Source organism: Glarea lozoyensis (genome assembly GCF_000409485.1).
Source record: "Glarea lozoyensis ATCC 20868 chromosome Unknown GLAREA2, whole genome shotgun sequence".
In the NCBI taxonomy this organism is placed as follows: Eukaryota; Fungi; Ascomycota; class Leotiomycetes; order Helotiales; family Helotiaceae; genus Glarea; species Glarea lozoyensis.
Window position 1 is genome coordinate 1203978 of NW_007360994.1, and position 14592 is coordinate 1218569.

A 14592-nucleotide genomic window follows, 5' to 3' on the forward strand; every position below is an offset into this window, starting at 1 on the left:
AAAGTTCCAGGCGCGAATGCTGAAACTGACAGGTTCAATTGCGGGACCAGAAAAGCGGCGTCCAACGGCTGCAGCTTCACGCCAAGCATCGCGACATGTACGGTGCCGCCTTGTTCAACAGCAACGACAGGTGGGATTATTCGTCTCCCACTCGCCATCCTTCTTCTCGTCACTTTATATTGATTTTCTCCCAGTAAGAAAACAACAAATAACGCAACATGCACTGTTTGGTTTGATAGGACATTGCTCGTACGCCATGTTGTCGTTCTACCAGAAGCAATCCCAAGTTCACATGTCACAAGCATGGAAATATTTCGACTGATCAATCGAGGGGTATCCCGACGACAATCTGCGTTCTTCCTCACCACTCGACGCAGTGCACCCTATCCACGGGAGATACTACCTTTGGTCAGTCTTTTGGCCCGTTCAAATGTTGCCCAACGTCGAGGCTTCGTAGAGATTCCAGCAGTCCTTCTGCCCCCTGTGGTCTTCACAGGCCTTGTTTTCTGTTTATGGACTTGGAAATGCTTCATGATGGTCATCTTTCAAAACAAGATCATATATATGCCCGGGATTCCGCCCAACGCGCGAAGGGAGAAGATCTCCGACTACAAGAACCAATGTGCAGGTATCCAGTGGCGAGAGGAGAAGATACGATCGCTCGATAGTACTCCCATTAGTCTGTGTGTAGCAAGTGTGGAAAGCAATGCCGTCGATTTCCAGCGAAGGAAAGATGTGTACATCCTCTACTTTCAGGGTCATTATAATCCTCCGTTGATAACAAGTGTTCTATCGACTCATAATCTGTAGGTAACGCGTCCTCATTGCCCCCTCGACTTCCTTTTCTTTCCCCAGTCCTGCGTTTACTCAGGACAAGAGCAAATGCTTCGGATCTGAATATTCGCTATACCATGGTGTGTTGCAGTTATCGAGGTTATTGGACTTCTGGTGGTCGAGCTACCGAGAAGGGCATCGCTCTGGATGCAGCAGCTTCACTGGGATGGATCAAGCAATTTCATCAGAGTCAGTACAAAACTTACAACGACGAGGTCATTTCAGTCGTCATCTGGGGTCAGAGTATTGGGGCAGGGGTCGCGACAAGTCTGGCTTCAAAGAAAACATTGTTCTCGGATGGACTTAATCTCAAACAATTGATACTGGAAACGCCTTTTCTGAGCATCAGATCGATGTTGGAAACACTTTACCCACAAAAGTGGTTGCCATATCGATATCTTTGGCCCTTTCTACGGAACCACCTTGACAGCGAGACGGCTCTGGGGTTATTACACGCGAGATTTGGAACAAAGTCACCCCCAGTACTCATCGTGGAAGCTGGAAAAGATGAGCTGGTTCCTAGTTCCCACGCAAGAATACTGGAAGAGCGCTGTCTGGACCTTGGCTTGGTCGTCGAGAAAAAAGTTGTCCATGGCGCACTTCATACCGAGGTTTTGGTCCGCCAAGAGGGCATTTCTTCCGTTGCAAGTGCTATTGAGGAAGTTGGGAGGACCCTCAATGATACATCGTGTAAGAATAGCTTGAAAACTCAGGACTAAGTTCAGGTATTTCAAACTGTGCTTTCGCGCCGAAACTTTGTCGCTTTCCAATTTTTACCATCTCGTATCTGTGGGACACCCGAACGCTTGCATACAAAGTCGGGTCTGGATTAAGCTGAACGTTGTTGCGGGCCTGTGTAACGTTATTCACACGTTAAAAAGTACACGGTGGCTGGCGTGTGTCATTTATCCGCTTCCAAGCATGTGCGTCCGTGTAAAGTGTTGTCGGAGCTATCAATAATATGTACCACATTATTACCTAGATGGAGAACTTTCTTCATAGGTATGCTCCTTCCTCGGGCCTTTATATGAAATTTTGGGGGCTTGCGCCGCAAAGCAAACAATCTATCGTGTTTGTATTCCGAAATATATGATCATCGGACCATGGGCACAGCTGCATTGATATAAGGTCGGACCACCCTCGAGGGCCCAGGGAAGGTGGTCTACGAATTTGATTGCTGCACAATAAAGTAGGGAACACAAACTTGTTCTTGAACACCAAGTAAGTACAATTAGGATCTTCCCAAATAGGATAGAAATCATGTAGGAGTATTAACGTAAACACAGTAGGCCCCTTGCCCAAACATGCATTTCTCCAGCAGAGTTTTCATTTTGGCACTGGCATCACTTGCCGAACGCGCTCTAGCATCCACAGTCTACATGCGCAACAACACTCAAGGTAAGTTTTCTTTCCTCAACTGCAAGTCTCTTCTACATTCGAACAAAGACACTGACACTGTCAAGTCGGACTTTCTCCTGACGGTTCATCATACACACGTGTATCCGCCCTCAAGGCTCGCGAAGTCACCTTTGGAAACTGTGGTTGCAACATTATTGCCCCGGAAGATAGGGGTTTATGCGCACGCATCTCATATACGGGTGTTAACGTGTACTTCTACAAAGAAGCGGGATGTAATGGTACGAAGCCTTTGCTGGATTATCGGGGTCCAGCGCAGGATATTTTCACGTGTGGGCAGTCGACTTGGGATAGTTCCAGTATCAGGATCGATTGCTAGGAGATAAAGGTAGAAGGATGGATAGAGACTTGTCCAGGATGGTGTGTGGTTGTTCTGGGATAGAGCTATTAGATCCAAAATTTCTACATATCAGCTTATGCTGGACGTTGCACCTCTTTCAACGTTACACTGACACACTTATACTCTAGGATAGCCCATTCATATCACAGCATCCTCTCGCTAATTTCCTTGTCAACAAATTGTTGTATTCTCTTCTTCATATAGTACGAGATCTGTTGATAACTCGATGGTGACATGGGTCAAATAGTAAATCAAATTCTTGGGTGACTGAACCAGGACTGTAGCAAAGATTAGTTGTCGTTTCTTAGGTGCCATCTATGCTTCACGATGTTCGAAAACCCCTCCAAAAATAAATTAGTTTTAGCGTACGTTGAGTTGCTACTGTTCCCGCCAAAATTTTCTCGTCTTACGATGAGACCAGCTATCATGATACCGCTTGAATGAACTCCAATACCTCTCCACCAGCCACTTGAGAATCGCGTAGATATCATTAGTTGGATTGGAGAACAAAAATTTCATCCAACAACTACGATTCAATGATTAGAGCACGAATCGGCCCAAGAAACTCGGAATGAAGTTACAAGCAGTCAGTCAAGTCGTAGTGAGCAATACCTCAACATCCAAATCCCACCAAATCCCCTCCTACGCCCACCTACACAACCTCAAAACTCGACGGCCCCTCAATCATAACATGCAACACCTTAATCAGTCCCCCCTCAACCTCCGCAATATCACACCCCTTAACCAACGGCTCCCCTCCCTCAGGCCCAAACACCCACTTCAACATCCCCACATTATAACTCACAAACACAGGTCCATCAGGCTTAAACACCCAACCTGGATTCTTGTCGAGTAAGCCTCCGCTGAGCTTGTCGACGGCGTCGTGGCCGTAGGTCGTGGCGTCTGGATCGTGGAATGTAAGGCCGGTGGTGTAGGTTGCTTCGATGGCGGCGCGGCGGGCGAGGGGGTCGCGTTCGTTGAAGACGGAGAGGAGGTTGGATTTCATTAGGGCTGTTATTTTGGAGGGGGTTTCTTTGGGGGTTGTCATGGTGGTGGTGGTGGTGTAATGGAAATTTGATAGTTGAGAATGATCCGCGGAAGTGGTTGAGAGAATAGTATCCAGACTTTCGATGATCTAGTGATGAGTAGGAAACCGTAAGTAGAATTGGGTTCAGAATTCTCTAGTACTTAACAGAATCCATAGTTACCTGTCTGAAGAAGTCCATACTTATATAATATGGTTCTGGACCCTCGATAACCATTGCTGACAACTGCGAATGCAATGAGTTACATCCTAGCAAATCACACACCTTCACAACCTTGAAAGTCTGGAGAAGAGACTGATTAAGCGCATGCATATGTAGGGCTGAGTTCTCTTGCTGTGACTCTAACTTGATAAGGGATTTAATACCCTGTAGATGCAGGTATGACTCCACTTGATTGGATGTAAAGAACGATTGGCTGACACGAAAACACCTTTCGAGGCTTTCTTTCTTAGGTTGAAGACAATGAATGTGAAGCGGGAATTGTCTCTAGATGTACTTCAAATTGCTGATTTTGTAGCTTGTGGGTAGATGCAATTTGAAAAGTATTACTGGCTAATACACAGGCAATTGGTCAGATGCCAGAGCTCTATGCCTTTCAACTGCAAAAGCATATAAAGTCACAACAACCACTAGATTTTCCTCAATCGTACAATGAAGAGCGTCAGAATACCTTATTCCTTTATACGGCCAACAAAAAGTGGTAGCAAAGACGGCATCTAGATCAGCTATTAGATTGAACCGAGAGTAAGAGGAGTAAGACGTTCGATGATCAAAGGTGCAATTAGCTGGTGTAGTAACGGAAAAGCAGGAGTAAATGCAGTAGATATAGGAAAACTATTTAGGGGACGGGGAAATGCTGTCAGAGCAGCCTAACATTCTAAACCCTATGTTGTAACACTTGTTAATTGCTAAACTAACGACACCCGAGGGCTGAACTGACTTGCCGACGCTCTCATAAAAATTAGCAGCAGCTGTTACCGCTGTAGCTTTCCAATTTCCAATTGAGCTTGGATGATGCTTAATGCAAATTCAGAACTTTTAGTTAAACCGTAGGTCAACTTCAACTCTTATTAGTCCCTTATAGTTATCTGGCACCATTCGCTTGAGTGAGAATTGATACCAGAGTTGTTGGCAGAGGCAGCGCAGAGAATCATGAGACAGTAACTTTACTTCGTAAGATTTCACAGAATGATAAGTGTTCAAAAGCGTAGAGCCTCATTTCCTCAACGTTGTCTACAGCGATAACTTAGCCAGCAAGAAACAGCGTCGAGGCAGAGCTTCTCAAGACGGAGCGGTACTTCGTGTATGTAGAGGGACGGGTAGGCTGAAAAGAAACTATGCAGTGCTCAGCATTCAGAACTCTAATTGAATAGCCAGAAACCTTCAGGAGTCCGCTAAAGAAGTCTGGACGCCAACACTTGTTGCAATCGCATCTTTGGAGGGGTGGCAAAGTCTGGACGGCTTCCACGTTTTAGGATTTTAGTGAGGAGGTTGTGCTTGAATCCAAAGAAGAACAATGCTTTGTACAATTCACTTCGCACACTGATCGGCATATGACAGCCCCTTTTTATATTTCTTTTCCTGGATGCCGGTCCCAACTGCAATTGATTGCTCAGGGGTCGGGAGTGGCCCAAAGGTGTAACCGAGAGTTCGGGTGGAAGCCAAGACCAGCCAAAGTTTGTCTTCCCCGAGAACCCTGCCTCCTCATTTATTCACACCATCAGCTCCATGTCTTTTCATAACTGATGTAGTTATGCGATAGTTATACTGCAACTTCGAGTTGAGATTTTGAGAGTTTTGAAACGCCTCAATTCGTGCTTTGCTCTGTCTGCCGGTTGCCTAGTATTCGGGCACACGTCGGACACGCCATACAAAGCATTGCAAGCACCCGCTCCAAAAGGGTACTCATCACATATCGTTTCACAACCACTGCTTCGCACCCCTCTCGGTGGCCGCTTTGGGCGTCGTTAACACCTGAGTTATGCTGGATCAGCATGGATTATGGGCAGCCGTCGCAGCCATACCGGAGGCTAGCCCAGCACGTGAAGTGAGTCAGGTGCTTCCGCGACTGGTTGGCGTAAAGTGGTTTAGGGCCAATGCACAAGTCGCGTCACCCCGAGTCTTGAGTTTGGGCCTCGCGTTTTACCACCTAACCTGGCTGCCCTGTTGGATGCCCCGTCGACAGAAGCATACAAATATCTGCCGTCCCTCCCTCTGGAAATGAACGTTTCTCTTGCTTCTTCCTGATTCCATCATCAGGCACCGACCTCACGACAAATCGACATCTCGCCAACTTCTTTCGACAATCACCACGAATTCGACCACATCGACCGGCTTCCCAAGGAAAACGCAAACTAGCCCGACCGATCGGCATTTCACATATCGAGTACCTCCATCACGATAAGTCCACCGATCGTCGAAAATGTTCAGCAGAAATGTCAACAAGTCACAAACCGAGAGCTTTTCACGAAAGCGCAGAGAAGCAAAAGGAAAGTCATCATTTCGTGATCACGCAGTTTCCAAAAGCCGACATGAGAGATCTGCTGTTCGTAGGCCACCTGGAGAAGGTACCTCTACCCTCGAAAAGTAAGTCTTTATCGCTCGCATAATTGCCTTTATACATCACTCAACAGTAACTGACCACTCTTTTCAACAGTACACTCACAGCCTCCATAATCACACTCGTTGTCGGTCGTGAACAACGCTTATTTGCAGCTCACGAAGATGTGCTCTGTCATTCACCATTCTTCCAGGCAGCATGCCGTGGGCAATTCTTAGAAGCAACAAACAAGCGAGTCACTCTTCCTGACGAAGAACCTGAGATCTTCTCCTCGGTCCTCGAATACTTATACAAGGGCGACTACTATCCTCGACTTATGCATAATAAGCGCAAGAACACATGGGAGCTAGAGACTGCTGAGGGTGGATGCAGCGTTGAGAGCACTGTCTATCATCACGGTGTTGATGGCGAGTTGCTTAAGGATACGGTCATCTATTGCACAGCGGAGAAATATGGCTTGGAGGAATTGAAGCGTGTTGCTTTGAAAAAGCAAGGTCTTCGTAAGTTTCGTCGCTTCTGCAGGGCTTATGTGAATTAACAGTATGTGAACAGAATCTGGCATTCAATGCAGCACAATTCTATCATCCGCCCGATATGCCTACGCTAATACACCCGATAATGATTCGAAACTTCGAGCACACTATCTTGCTCTCATCATCCGCAGTCGAGGAACCTTCAAAAGAAGTGGGACAATGCAAATGGAAATGCAACAAGGTGGCAGCCAGCTGTTCTTCGATTTGTTCGTGGCCTTGTGTAACCATGTTGACGACGTCTCGAGTGTTGCGTAAGTCTTTCCAAAATGTCTCATCAGTCATCAAATTCGCCCTCGATCTCGCGTCCTCGTTGTCGCGACGCATCATTATTTCGATCAAATGCTAACAGATGGAAAAGTGGCTCACCTCGAAGCGTCCGAACGCATCATTAGTGCGTTCAAGACGGCAGTCATCACTATGTTTCGTCTTCTCGCCTCTCACCTAAGCACTTGACGATATGGACGCAACCTTCTTCCACGACACCCTTCTCACTTATACCAGCAACAAAGTACCTTTTCAGTTCTCAGGTCCGACATAATGTTTTGAATTTGCTTTCATTTGATACCATCCCGGCGTCTGGCGTTTTGGGGATAAACTGGGCTGTATCACTACTCTTCTTGTCATATCTTTCACGTCGTTTACCTTTTCCAGCACTGTTTCTAGCAAGAATCTTGTTCTTCCTGTTAGCTTTTTATCTGCTTTATCTGTATCTCATTGGCGCTGGCTCGTTTGTATTTCATCAGTGTGCATCAGATTATATAGTTCCTCCTGCAGAGAAAGCGGTCGAGACGAACAGGAAAAGTAACGTTTGGGAGATTGTGTAGGAAAGACGCAGATTGGATACTACGTTATCATGATATGTATACTTATATTTCTGGCGAGCGTAAAGAGGTTGAGTTGTGATGGGTTTGGCAATATATTATAGAGGGGGTTTTGATTGAGGAGATATGCCAAAGTTTGGTTTCAGAAAGTGCGCAGAAAACTGAGATTTTCAAGATTCAGACATAAGGAGAAGCATCATCATTAAGTAAAGAAAGAAACAGTTTGAGACAAATGAAGAAAAAAATCTAATTCTCAAAATTTGACCGAATTTGAAGATGAAGTCGATTTAATGAAATTTGATATCCCGCAATGGTTCAAAATTTAAACCTCCTAAAAAGACGCTTTCTGGGGATCTCGTACCCTCCAAAATCTTCAACTTCACAAGCACCAGAACGCGAAACTCAAAGCCTACAAAAACCCAATGCAGGCATTCACACCTCATCACAAACTTTCACCAGACTTAACCCCCCTCTTTTCTCTTTTCTTTCCTACCTCCAAGACCCTAGCCTTTCTCCGCCCTAAAAACAGCACTCCACAACCCATCACCCTTTATGTCAAACGGCAAGCACCCTTATCAAACGCAACTGCATTAGCCTTCTCCGTCCCCTCTTTTTACCGTTGTCCCCGGTCAGGAGAGCCGAGGAAGAAGCAGTTCGGTTTTTTGGGGGAGGATGTGATTTGTCAATGGCTTTGAGAAAGGGAGGTAGGGCTTATCGGAGGGGAGGGGGTGTGAGTCAGAGGTTTGTAAGTGTGGAAGTGCTGGGGTAGGGGGGGGTAGGTTAGGACAGGACGGGATGGGAGAGTTTGGATGTAGGGAGGGGGGGGGCAGTGCTAGCGGGGTTTGGAATGGGGGATGCTGGTATGGGTTAGGTTCAGGAGAGGTTTATTTGTCGATGGAAAGGCAGATAGCAAAATATCAAAATTGATCTGCCCTGTGAAGATGCGTGAAGGCTCCAGAAAGTAGTCGTCACAGCCTACGGGCAAAGGATCGTGCGAACAAGAAGACATGTGGACAATGTGTGACTGCAGACTCGGTGAGCCAAAATGAATTATTGATATTGGCTCTTAAGGTGATTCGCTACCGGACTGTGACTCGATCACTGCTGTACTCCTCTCCTGTCTCGGCCGAATAAATGTAGCTTCGCCCCCTCCGCTGCACCTCCGTAACTCTATTTTCTTCTTAAATCTTCTTTCCCAACAGAAATATTCCGTGTCATATGTCTCGCCTCACTTACAACAGCGTTGCGGAAATGGTCAGTGTCATGGTATACACCAGTCGTGGTGCTCCTCAGCCGACTGCCGATTAAATCTTTAGACACCCGTTCCAGGGAAAGCGCCGCCTTTGCTAAGCACAACTATACCACGATCCCTAGCTATGTATCCCTTCATGAGGTTCTACAGTAAAACAGAGTCAGCTTTTGAGTCATCGTGGGTAAAAGAATTGGTGGCACCGCTGTTCCGCGTGGTGAGGTGTGAGCGGAGGCGATAAGAAAGGGGCTGCCTTGCGAGGGAGGCCACAAGCGAAAATTATCAAATAGCAGTACCAAAACGCTATACAATAACTAAATGAAATTATGTGATGAAACGTACCTTGTAAATCATGTTTGCTAGAAGACATTCAACTTCATCATTATCCATCGTCTCCTTACTACCAATACTGATAGCGGCACCAAACTCGGCAACAGGAACCCTAGTTTTTCGAACCTGTGGTGCACCAGGCTCTTTGGCATCCTCAAAGCCGCCCGCAATGAACACTTTGCGAAGAAGGTTGCGTAAGGCTACATCGCGGCCACGTTCGAGTGTTAGGTAGATTCGTCGCTTAACAAACTCGTCTTCGCCAGCTATCAGCGCTGCATCGAATCCTGATAGGTCGCCCTTTTTGATGCAACGAGACAACGGGAGGAAAAGCTTCTGTAGCCGTGGATAGGGCGAAAGTAGGGCGAGAGTGGGAAGGGTGTGCGTGGTTAGAAGATGGCATGGGATCAGGTAGGTCAAGATGAGTCTATGGGTTGTAAGCACATATCTGGATATTGTAGCTAGTGTGGGGTCTTTTACTCACTCTTTATTGCGGATCGAGTCTTTGTGACATAATGTCCAGGCTTCTGTAAGATTCTTCTCTGACTGAATAACACCGTTAATTAAAGCATGACGGTGATGAGTTGACTTTCTTACCTCGACATAATTCTCTTCCAAGAAGTAGATGACTCCGACATAATATTTGAATGTCACTTGATGTGCTAGCGGGAAGCTTTCGAGGGGTGGCATATCCCCTCTGTAAGCTCGTATCGCTTTCAAAATGTTCTTTGAGAGACTTATCGAGTTCAATTTGAAATATGTTTTGAACAACAGGTTGATAATGTTATAAATTCCCCACTTTCTCGATTCTTCTAGAGATGCTCTGACTTCGTGTCAGCTATGATTGATACAAATGACTGAGATGGGACATACCGGTCGCTGAGGCAGAGATTGAAGATTCGATTCAATTGCCTAGCGGCGTCCTCGAGCTTCTCGTTTTTCTCCGAATCAGGATTGAAATCATCCTGAAAGGTAGCTGATACAGCCTGGCTGCTGGCCGCTCCTTCATCTGCCTTGATCGCAAATACTCTCAGATATTTGCCTACCACATAGAGACATGGTATAGTCCAGGAGCCAAAATTACAATTCATGTAACCGCGGTGCAGCATATTCGTCAGCTCTTTCCAAGCTTCATACACCTTCATCCACGATGCCTAGAACCACGGTTAGCTCCGCACAACATTGATTAGCAGATAGTAGGGTAAGTGTATGTCGCTCACGTGAGCCTAGAGCACCAGTCGCCAGAGAGAGAGACAGAAGTGAAAAGACTAGGTACTGGCCATTGTTGGCCTAGCCATATGAGATGATGCCGGTAGATGCAAAGAGATATATTCACCTTATGACCCGAATTTGCTGCTGCTTCTGCGATTTGAATCTCGCCAACAGCCTTCCAGTAAGCAACGTATACCTCTACCCAGCCATTGCCTTCGTCCGCCGGAAGCTTGAAAGGTGCAGAATTGTCGTACAGAATTTGGTATTTGAAATCTTTTTGCACATTTTGAAAGTTTGTGCTTCGATAAAAATTGCGAAGTCTTTCTGGTTGCGACGGAGGAGAAATTGGAGAAAGCGTTTGGGCGAGACCATAGCCGTCACCCACCTCATAGAACTTCCGAAAGTCTCCAAATATGAGATCCATTATGAAATCTCTATCTTGATGATGTGAACCTCTAGCTTTTGAACCTTTTTGAAGGATTTATCAAAGTATTCTTTCCGTTTGTAAGTGAGAGTCCTGAGGATGGAGCAAGGAATCAAGAAACGTCTCGTCGCATTCTGTATAGATGAAGCAGCATCAGCTAAGTAAAATGAGTCGCACTCAGACACTCATTTGACGACAGCTCGCAGGTATCATGTCACAAATTCATTGATGATTGTTATGTACCTAAAGGTGTTTACTTTCCAGCAATGTGACAAGCGGCTCAAGATCCATTCTCGCGCTAGGTCAGTTTGGGTGGGTCCAGAGCAGCCCCACTTCTTCAACCACTCATAGCGACTCGCTACCACCGCGCTCCCACAATCTGCTTTTGATTTTCTTGAAAATACTCCTCCAACATCTGAATCGCGACAATTTAACGACAACAACCACGGCCACAAATTCACAGTAAGTCATCTGCCGCCTGCCAGGCCAAAACATCTACTAACATCTACAAGATGGGTAAGCTATAGTTCTCCTCATCTCCTTTTGTCAAGCCGAATTGCGATCGCCATATCCGGAAAAGAAAAAGGTCCCCGCCTACAATGGTTTACGAGATGACAAACGATCCGACTGATGGAGTGCAATGTGATCAATGCCTATATTTGAGGTTTGAGGAGGGACTGGGTCTAACCTTAAGATCACTGGGGATACCGGCAACAATAGATCAACGATGGTGGAATTCGAGGTTCGAGGTTTAGAGAATTCTAGGCGAATCGATCAACCCGTCAACATGGCTATGGGCGCTCCCTCGATGGTTACAAGCAAGCAGCTAGACACCTCTAAACTGAAAATCCGCGGGAGATATTGATCATCAAAAAAGAATGTCGACTGACAGTTCACACTAGGTCGTCTTACAGAGTATCAGGTCATTGGCCGCCATTTGCCAACAGATGCAAACCCAGCTCCTAAGCTCTACCGCATGAGGATCTTTGCGCCAAACACCGTGGTCGCCAAATCCCGCTTTTGGTACTTCCTGATGAAGTTGAGAAAGGTCAAGAAGGCGAACGGAGAGATCGTCAGCTTGAACGTGGTGGGTAAAATTGTTGCAACAGATAGGAAAACATACTTATGGCACAACTTAGATCCACGAGAAGCGCCCATTGAAGGTCAAGAACTTCGGTATCTGGATCCGATACGATTCCCGCTCCGGAACCCACAACATGTACAAAGAGTACCGTGAGATGTCAAGAACTGATGCAGTTGAGGCTCTCTACCAAGATATGGCCGCCAGACATCGATCCCGTTTCCGGTCCATTCACGTATGTGTCTAAATCCCCGGAAGTACATGGCCAATAACTGACAAAATTTCGAATAGATCCTCAAGGTTGTCGAACTCGAGAAGAACGACGACGTCAAGCGCCCATACATCAAGCAACTCCTCACAAAGAACCTCAAATTCCCTCTTCCTCACCGCGTTTCCAAGGCTGCCGGCACCAAGATCTTCGTCGGAAAGAGACCATCAACCTTTTACTAAGCGTTTGGGAGGAGTGTTGGGGCCGGGGTGATATTCATAAGGTTTTTGCACGGCATTAAGGGTTGTTTTTTAGCCTTTGCTCAATGAGCCGGTCGAGCATGAAATGCATGAAGCACTTGATCATAAATTTGGGCCTGAAAAAGTGATATCAGTTGTGCAACTAGAAATGAATCTCATCAAATAATGAATTTATGAGCATATCTTTACAGGGTGAACAAAGCTCGACGTTGATGCCTAGGTATGTAGAGGAATAAGCCTAAGTGGTAGGTCAAATCTTGTTCATTGCGGTGGCCACCTAGGAACTCTCAATTCTATTAAGAAATCTCTAGCGGCTTTATACCTTCAACTCCCTTAATGAGTTTCCACTATTCCAGAACAATATATGAGCAACTTAGCCTCGAAACAGATCCCTCGGACGCCTGATTATCAATCTTGATAGCCTGTAACACAACACTCTGTATTAGAGCACACCCGTTTCACGCCAACCATTCATTCAACAGCAACCACAACTACCGCCAGTCCAGTAAAGCTTCCGAACCTTCCGAATTATTCAATCCTTCCTGTCGTTCGGCCTCCTCTTTAACGTCAAATCCAAAGTCAGGCACCCCCCCAAAGCAGATTCCTAATATCCATTCTCCTACCCTTAAGCCAACGCAGAAAACTCCACAGTAAGTAGACGCACAGTACAGGAAATTCCCCTGTCAACATGTGACGGAATTGATGTGAAGGATCAATAGATAGCAACTACGTGTCAAATCCAGAAAGACTAAAACATCAAAAGGGCAAAAACTTCTTGCTATGACCATATCAATATTTTGACGCTTCTACAGCTTGAATCTCAGCCAGCTGTTCTCTGATTAACTTCTTTGCAGCCTTCTTTTCCTCACGCCTCCTTTTTTGACCTTCGCCACCATTTCCTCGATTGGCGTACTGCTTTTTAACACTCTCTGGGAGCGGAGATCCAGCGAGTTTACATAGAATGACTACCAAGGCTTGTTGTTTATCATCCAACCCGTGAGCCATTTCGGCGTCTTTCACAGCAATCATCAATAGTGATCGCAAAGTATAGGTTGCGTCATTTCCTGCGACATGTAGGATTGAAGGTACATGAGGTATCTCGAGGATAGTCAGAAGAGTTTCCAGAGAAGGTCTTGCTGTTAATCCGAGAGGATTCTGTGCGGCTTTTTGAGTGTCTATTATGTAGAGGGGTTGAATGGGTATCTGAAGCCTTTCAAGGAATCGTAAATCATTTTCTCCTCCATGGACCACAAGAACAACGTGTCTTCCAGATATCAAAGCCTGAATAGTTGTCCTCATCTCCTCTATCTTCATCTCTCTTGCGTTTCCAAATATTTCCTTTCTACGCTCTTTCAAACAGTCCATCGACGGTCCAGTACAGAAACTGCAGGTCCGGATGGCATCTTGGATGTCCGCTCCTCCATCACGGAACTGGCTTTCGGCGAGATCTTTCAGACGTCGGGTGTCCAAAACCGATATCCCTAGTCGGAATCCTAGAGGCGCGGCAGGGCTGCAAATTTCTCCTTCGAAGTCAAGAGCGAGAAGCAGGACGTCTTTGATAACTGATCGTACGTGGCTCGGCGTCCCGTCAGCAGAGAAAACCAGATCTTGCCCGTACAATCCGAGGAGATCTCTGAGTGCAAATGTCTCCTCACGCATGACACCATCCGGGGGGATCCGGTTTGCCATTTCAACTAACGGACCATTTTCGACATTTATTAGAAACTCAGCATTCATGTTGAAAATAATAAGTCGTTCCTAGGACGTCGATGTCGTATCTTGTCGTGCTGTGGATATATCAAGATTAGCTTTCCTTGAATTTGGATATATACTGGTAAATTATGTAGCATATTTGTGTGCTTAGAGATGGACGTAGGTTATAAGAAAATGGGAATGGTGTGGTTAGTACACGGCATGACGCAGAATCTAAGAGCCGTCGCTGGTAGGAGTACTACTACACCATTAGTCCTACTCGAATTTCTGGTCGAAACTTCATCGAGATCCAAGTGGGGTATCGTCCCAGCTTCCCGCTGCGTCGAACTCATGCTCTGAGTCAAAAAGGTACTGAGCGTCAGGAATTAGGGAAAAAAGCTGCGAATTTTATTGAAAGTTGACTATTCTCAGCCACATATTCGATTCTCATGTTTCCCGGGTTTAAATGGACGGTTTTTATGAATTAAGCTCAGTAAACCTGCAGCCCAGTCATCGAGTCACTCGTGGATCTGTGATGAGCGACAGCTCGTTGTGGTAACTTGTGGGTTTGGGGTTCTCTGTAACGATC

The 14592-nt window shown here is 46.0% G+C and overlaps 7 protein-coding genes across 7 annotated transcripts; 4 read left to right on the forward strand and 3 right to left on the reverse strand.

Moving 5' to 3' along the window:
- Window positions 1-303: 303 nt before the first annotated feature.
- On the forward strand, window positions 304-1553 carry GLAREA_03725 (alpha/beta-Hydrolase; the record flags this gene model as incomplete). The annotated part of the gene is made up of 2 exons (XM_008083978.1): window positions 304-757; window positions 811-1553. The coding sequence occupies 2 exons, from the start codon at window positions 304-306 to the stop codon at window positions 1551-1553; spliced, it is 1197 nt and encodes a 398-aa protein (XP_008082169.1).
- Window positions 1554-2138: 585 nt separating this feature from the next.
- Window positions 2139-2569, forward strand: GLAREA_03726 (uncharacterized protein; the record flags this gene model as incomplete). The annotated part of the gene is made up of 2 exons (XM_008083979.1): window positions 2139-2232; window positions 2298-2569. The coding sequence occupies 2 exons, from the start codon at window positions 2139-2141 to the stop codon at window positions 2567-2569; spliced, it is 366 nt and encodes a 121-aa protein (XP_008082170.1).
- A 673-nt stretch (window positions 2570-3242) lies between these two features.
- On the reverse strand, window positions 3243-3638 carry GLAREA_03727 (NTF2-like protein; the record flags this gene model as incomplete). Its single annotated transcript, XM_008083980.1, has 1 exon — window positions 3243-3638. The coding sequence occupies one exon, from the start codon at window positions 3636-3638 to the stop codon at window positions 3243-3245; it is 396 nt and encodes a 131-aa protein (XP_008082171.1).
- Window positions 3639-6058: 2420 nt separating this feature from the next.
- Window positions 6059-7121, forward strand: GLAREA_03728 (POZ; the record flags this gene model as incomplete). The annotated part of the gene is made up of 4 exons (XM_008083981.1): window positions 6059-6222; window positions 6293-6696; window positions 6749-6980; window positions 7088-7121. 4 exons carry the CDS (start codon window positions 6059-6061, stop codon window positions 7119-7121), a joined length of 834 nt encoding a protein of 277 aa, XP_008082172.1.
- Window positions 7122-8862: 1741 nt separating this feature from the next.
- GLAREA_03729 (uncharacterized protein) lies at window positions 8863-10762 on the reverse strand (the record flags this gene model as incomplete). The annotated part of the gene is made up of 6 exons (XM_008083982.1): window positions 8863-8946; window positions 9142-9553; window positions 9611-9672; window positions 9724-9949; window positions 10000-10280; window positions 10463-10762. The coding sequence occupies 6 exons, from the start codon at window positions 10760-10762 to the stop codon at window positions 8863-8865; spliced, it is 1365 nt and encodes a 454-aa protein (XP_008082173.1).
- A 787-nt stretch (window positions 10763-11549) lies between these two features.
- Window positions 11550-12293, forward strand: GLAREA_03730 (60S ribosomal protein L20; the record flags this gene model as incomplete). The annotated part of the gene is made up of 4 exons (XM_008083983.1): window positions 11550-11573; window positions 11655-11849; window positions 11902-12078; window positions 12135-12293. The coding sequence occupies 4 exons, from the start codon at window positions 11550-11552 to the stop codon at window positions 12291-12293; spliced, it is 555 nt and encodes a 184-aa protein (XP_008082174.1).
- Window positions 12294-13100: 807 nt separating this feature from the next.
- Window positions 13101-14048, reverse strand: GLAREA_03731 (Ribonuclease H-like protein; the record flags this gene model as incomplete). Its single annotated transcript, XM_008083984.1, has 1 exon — window positions 13101-14048. The coding sequence occupies one exon, from the start codon at window positions 14046-14048 to the stop codon at window positions 13101-13103; it is 948 nt and encodes a 315-aa protein (XP_008082175.1).
- Between the last annotated feature and the right edge of the window lie 544 nt (window positions 14049-14592).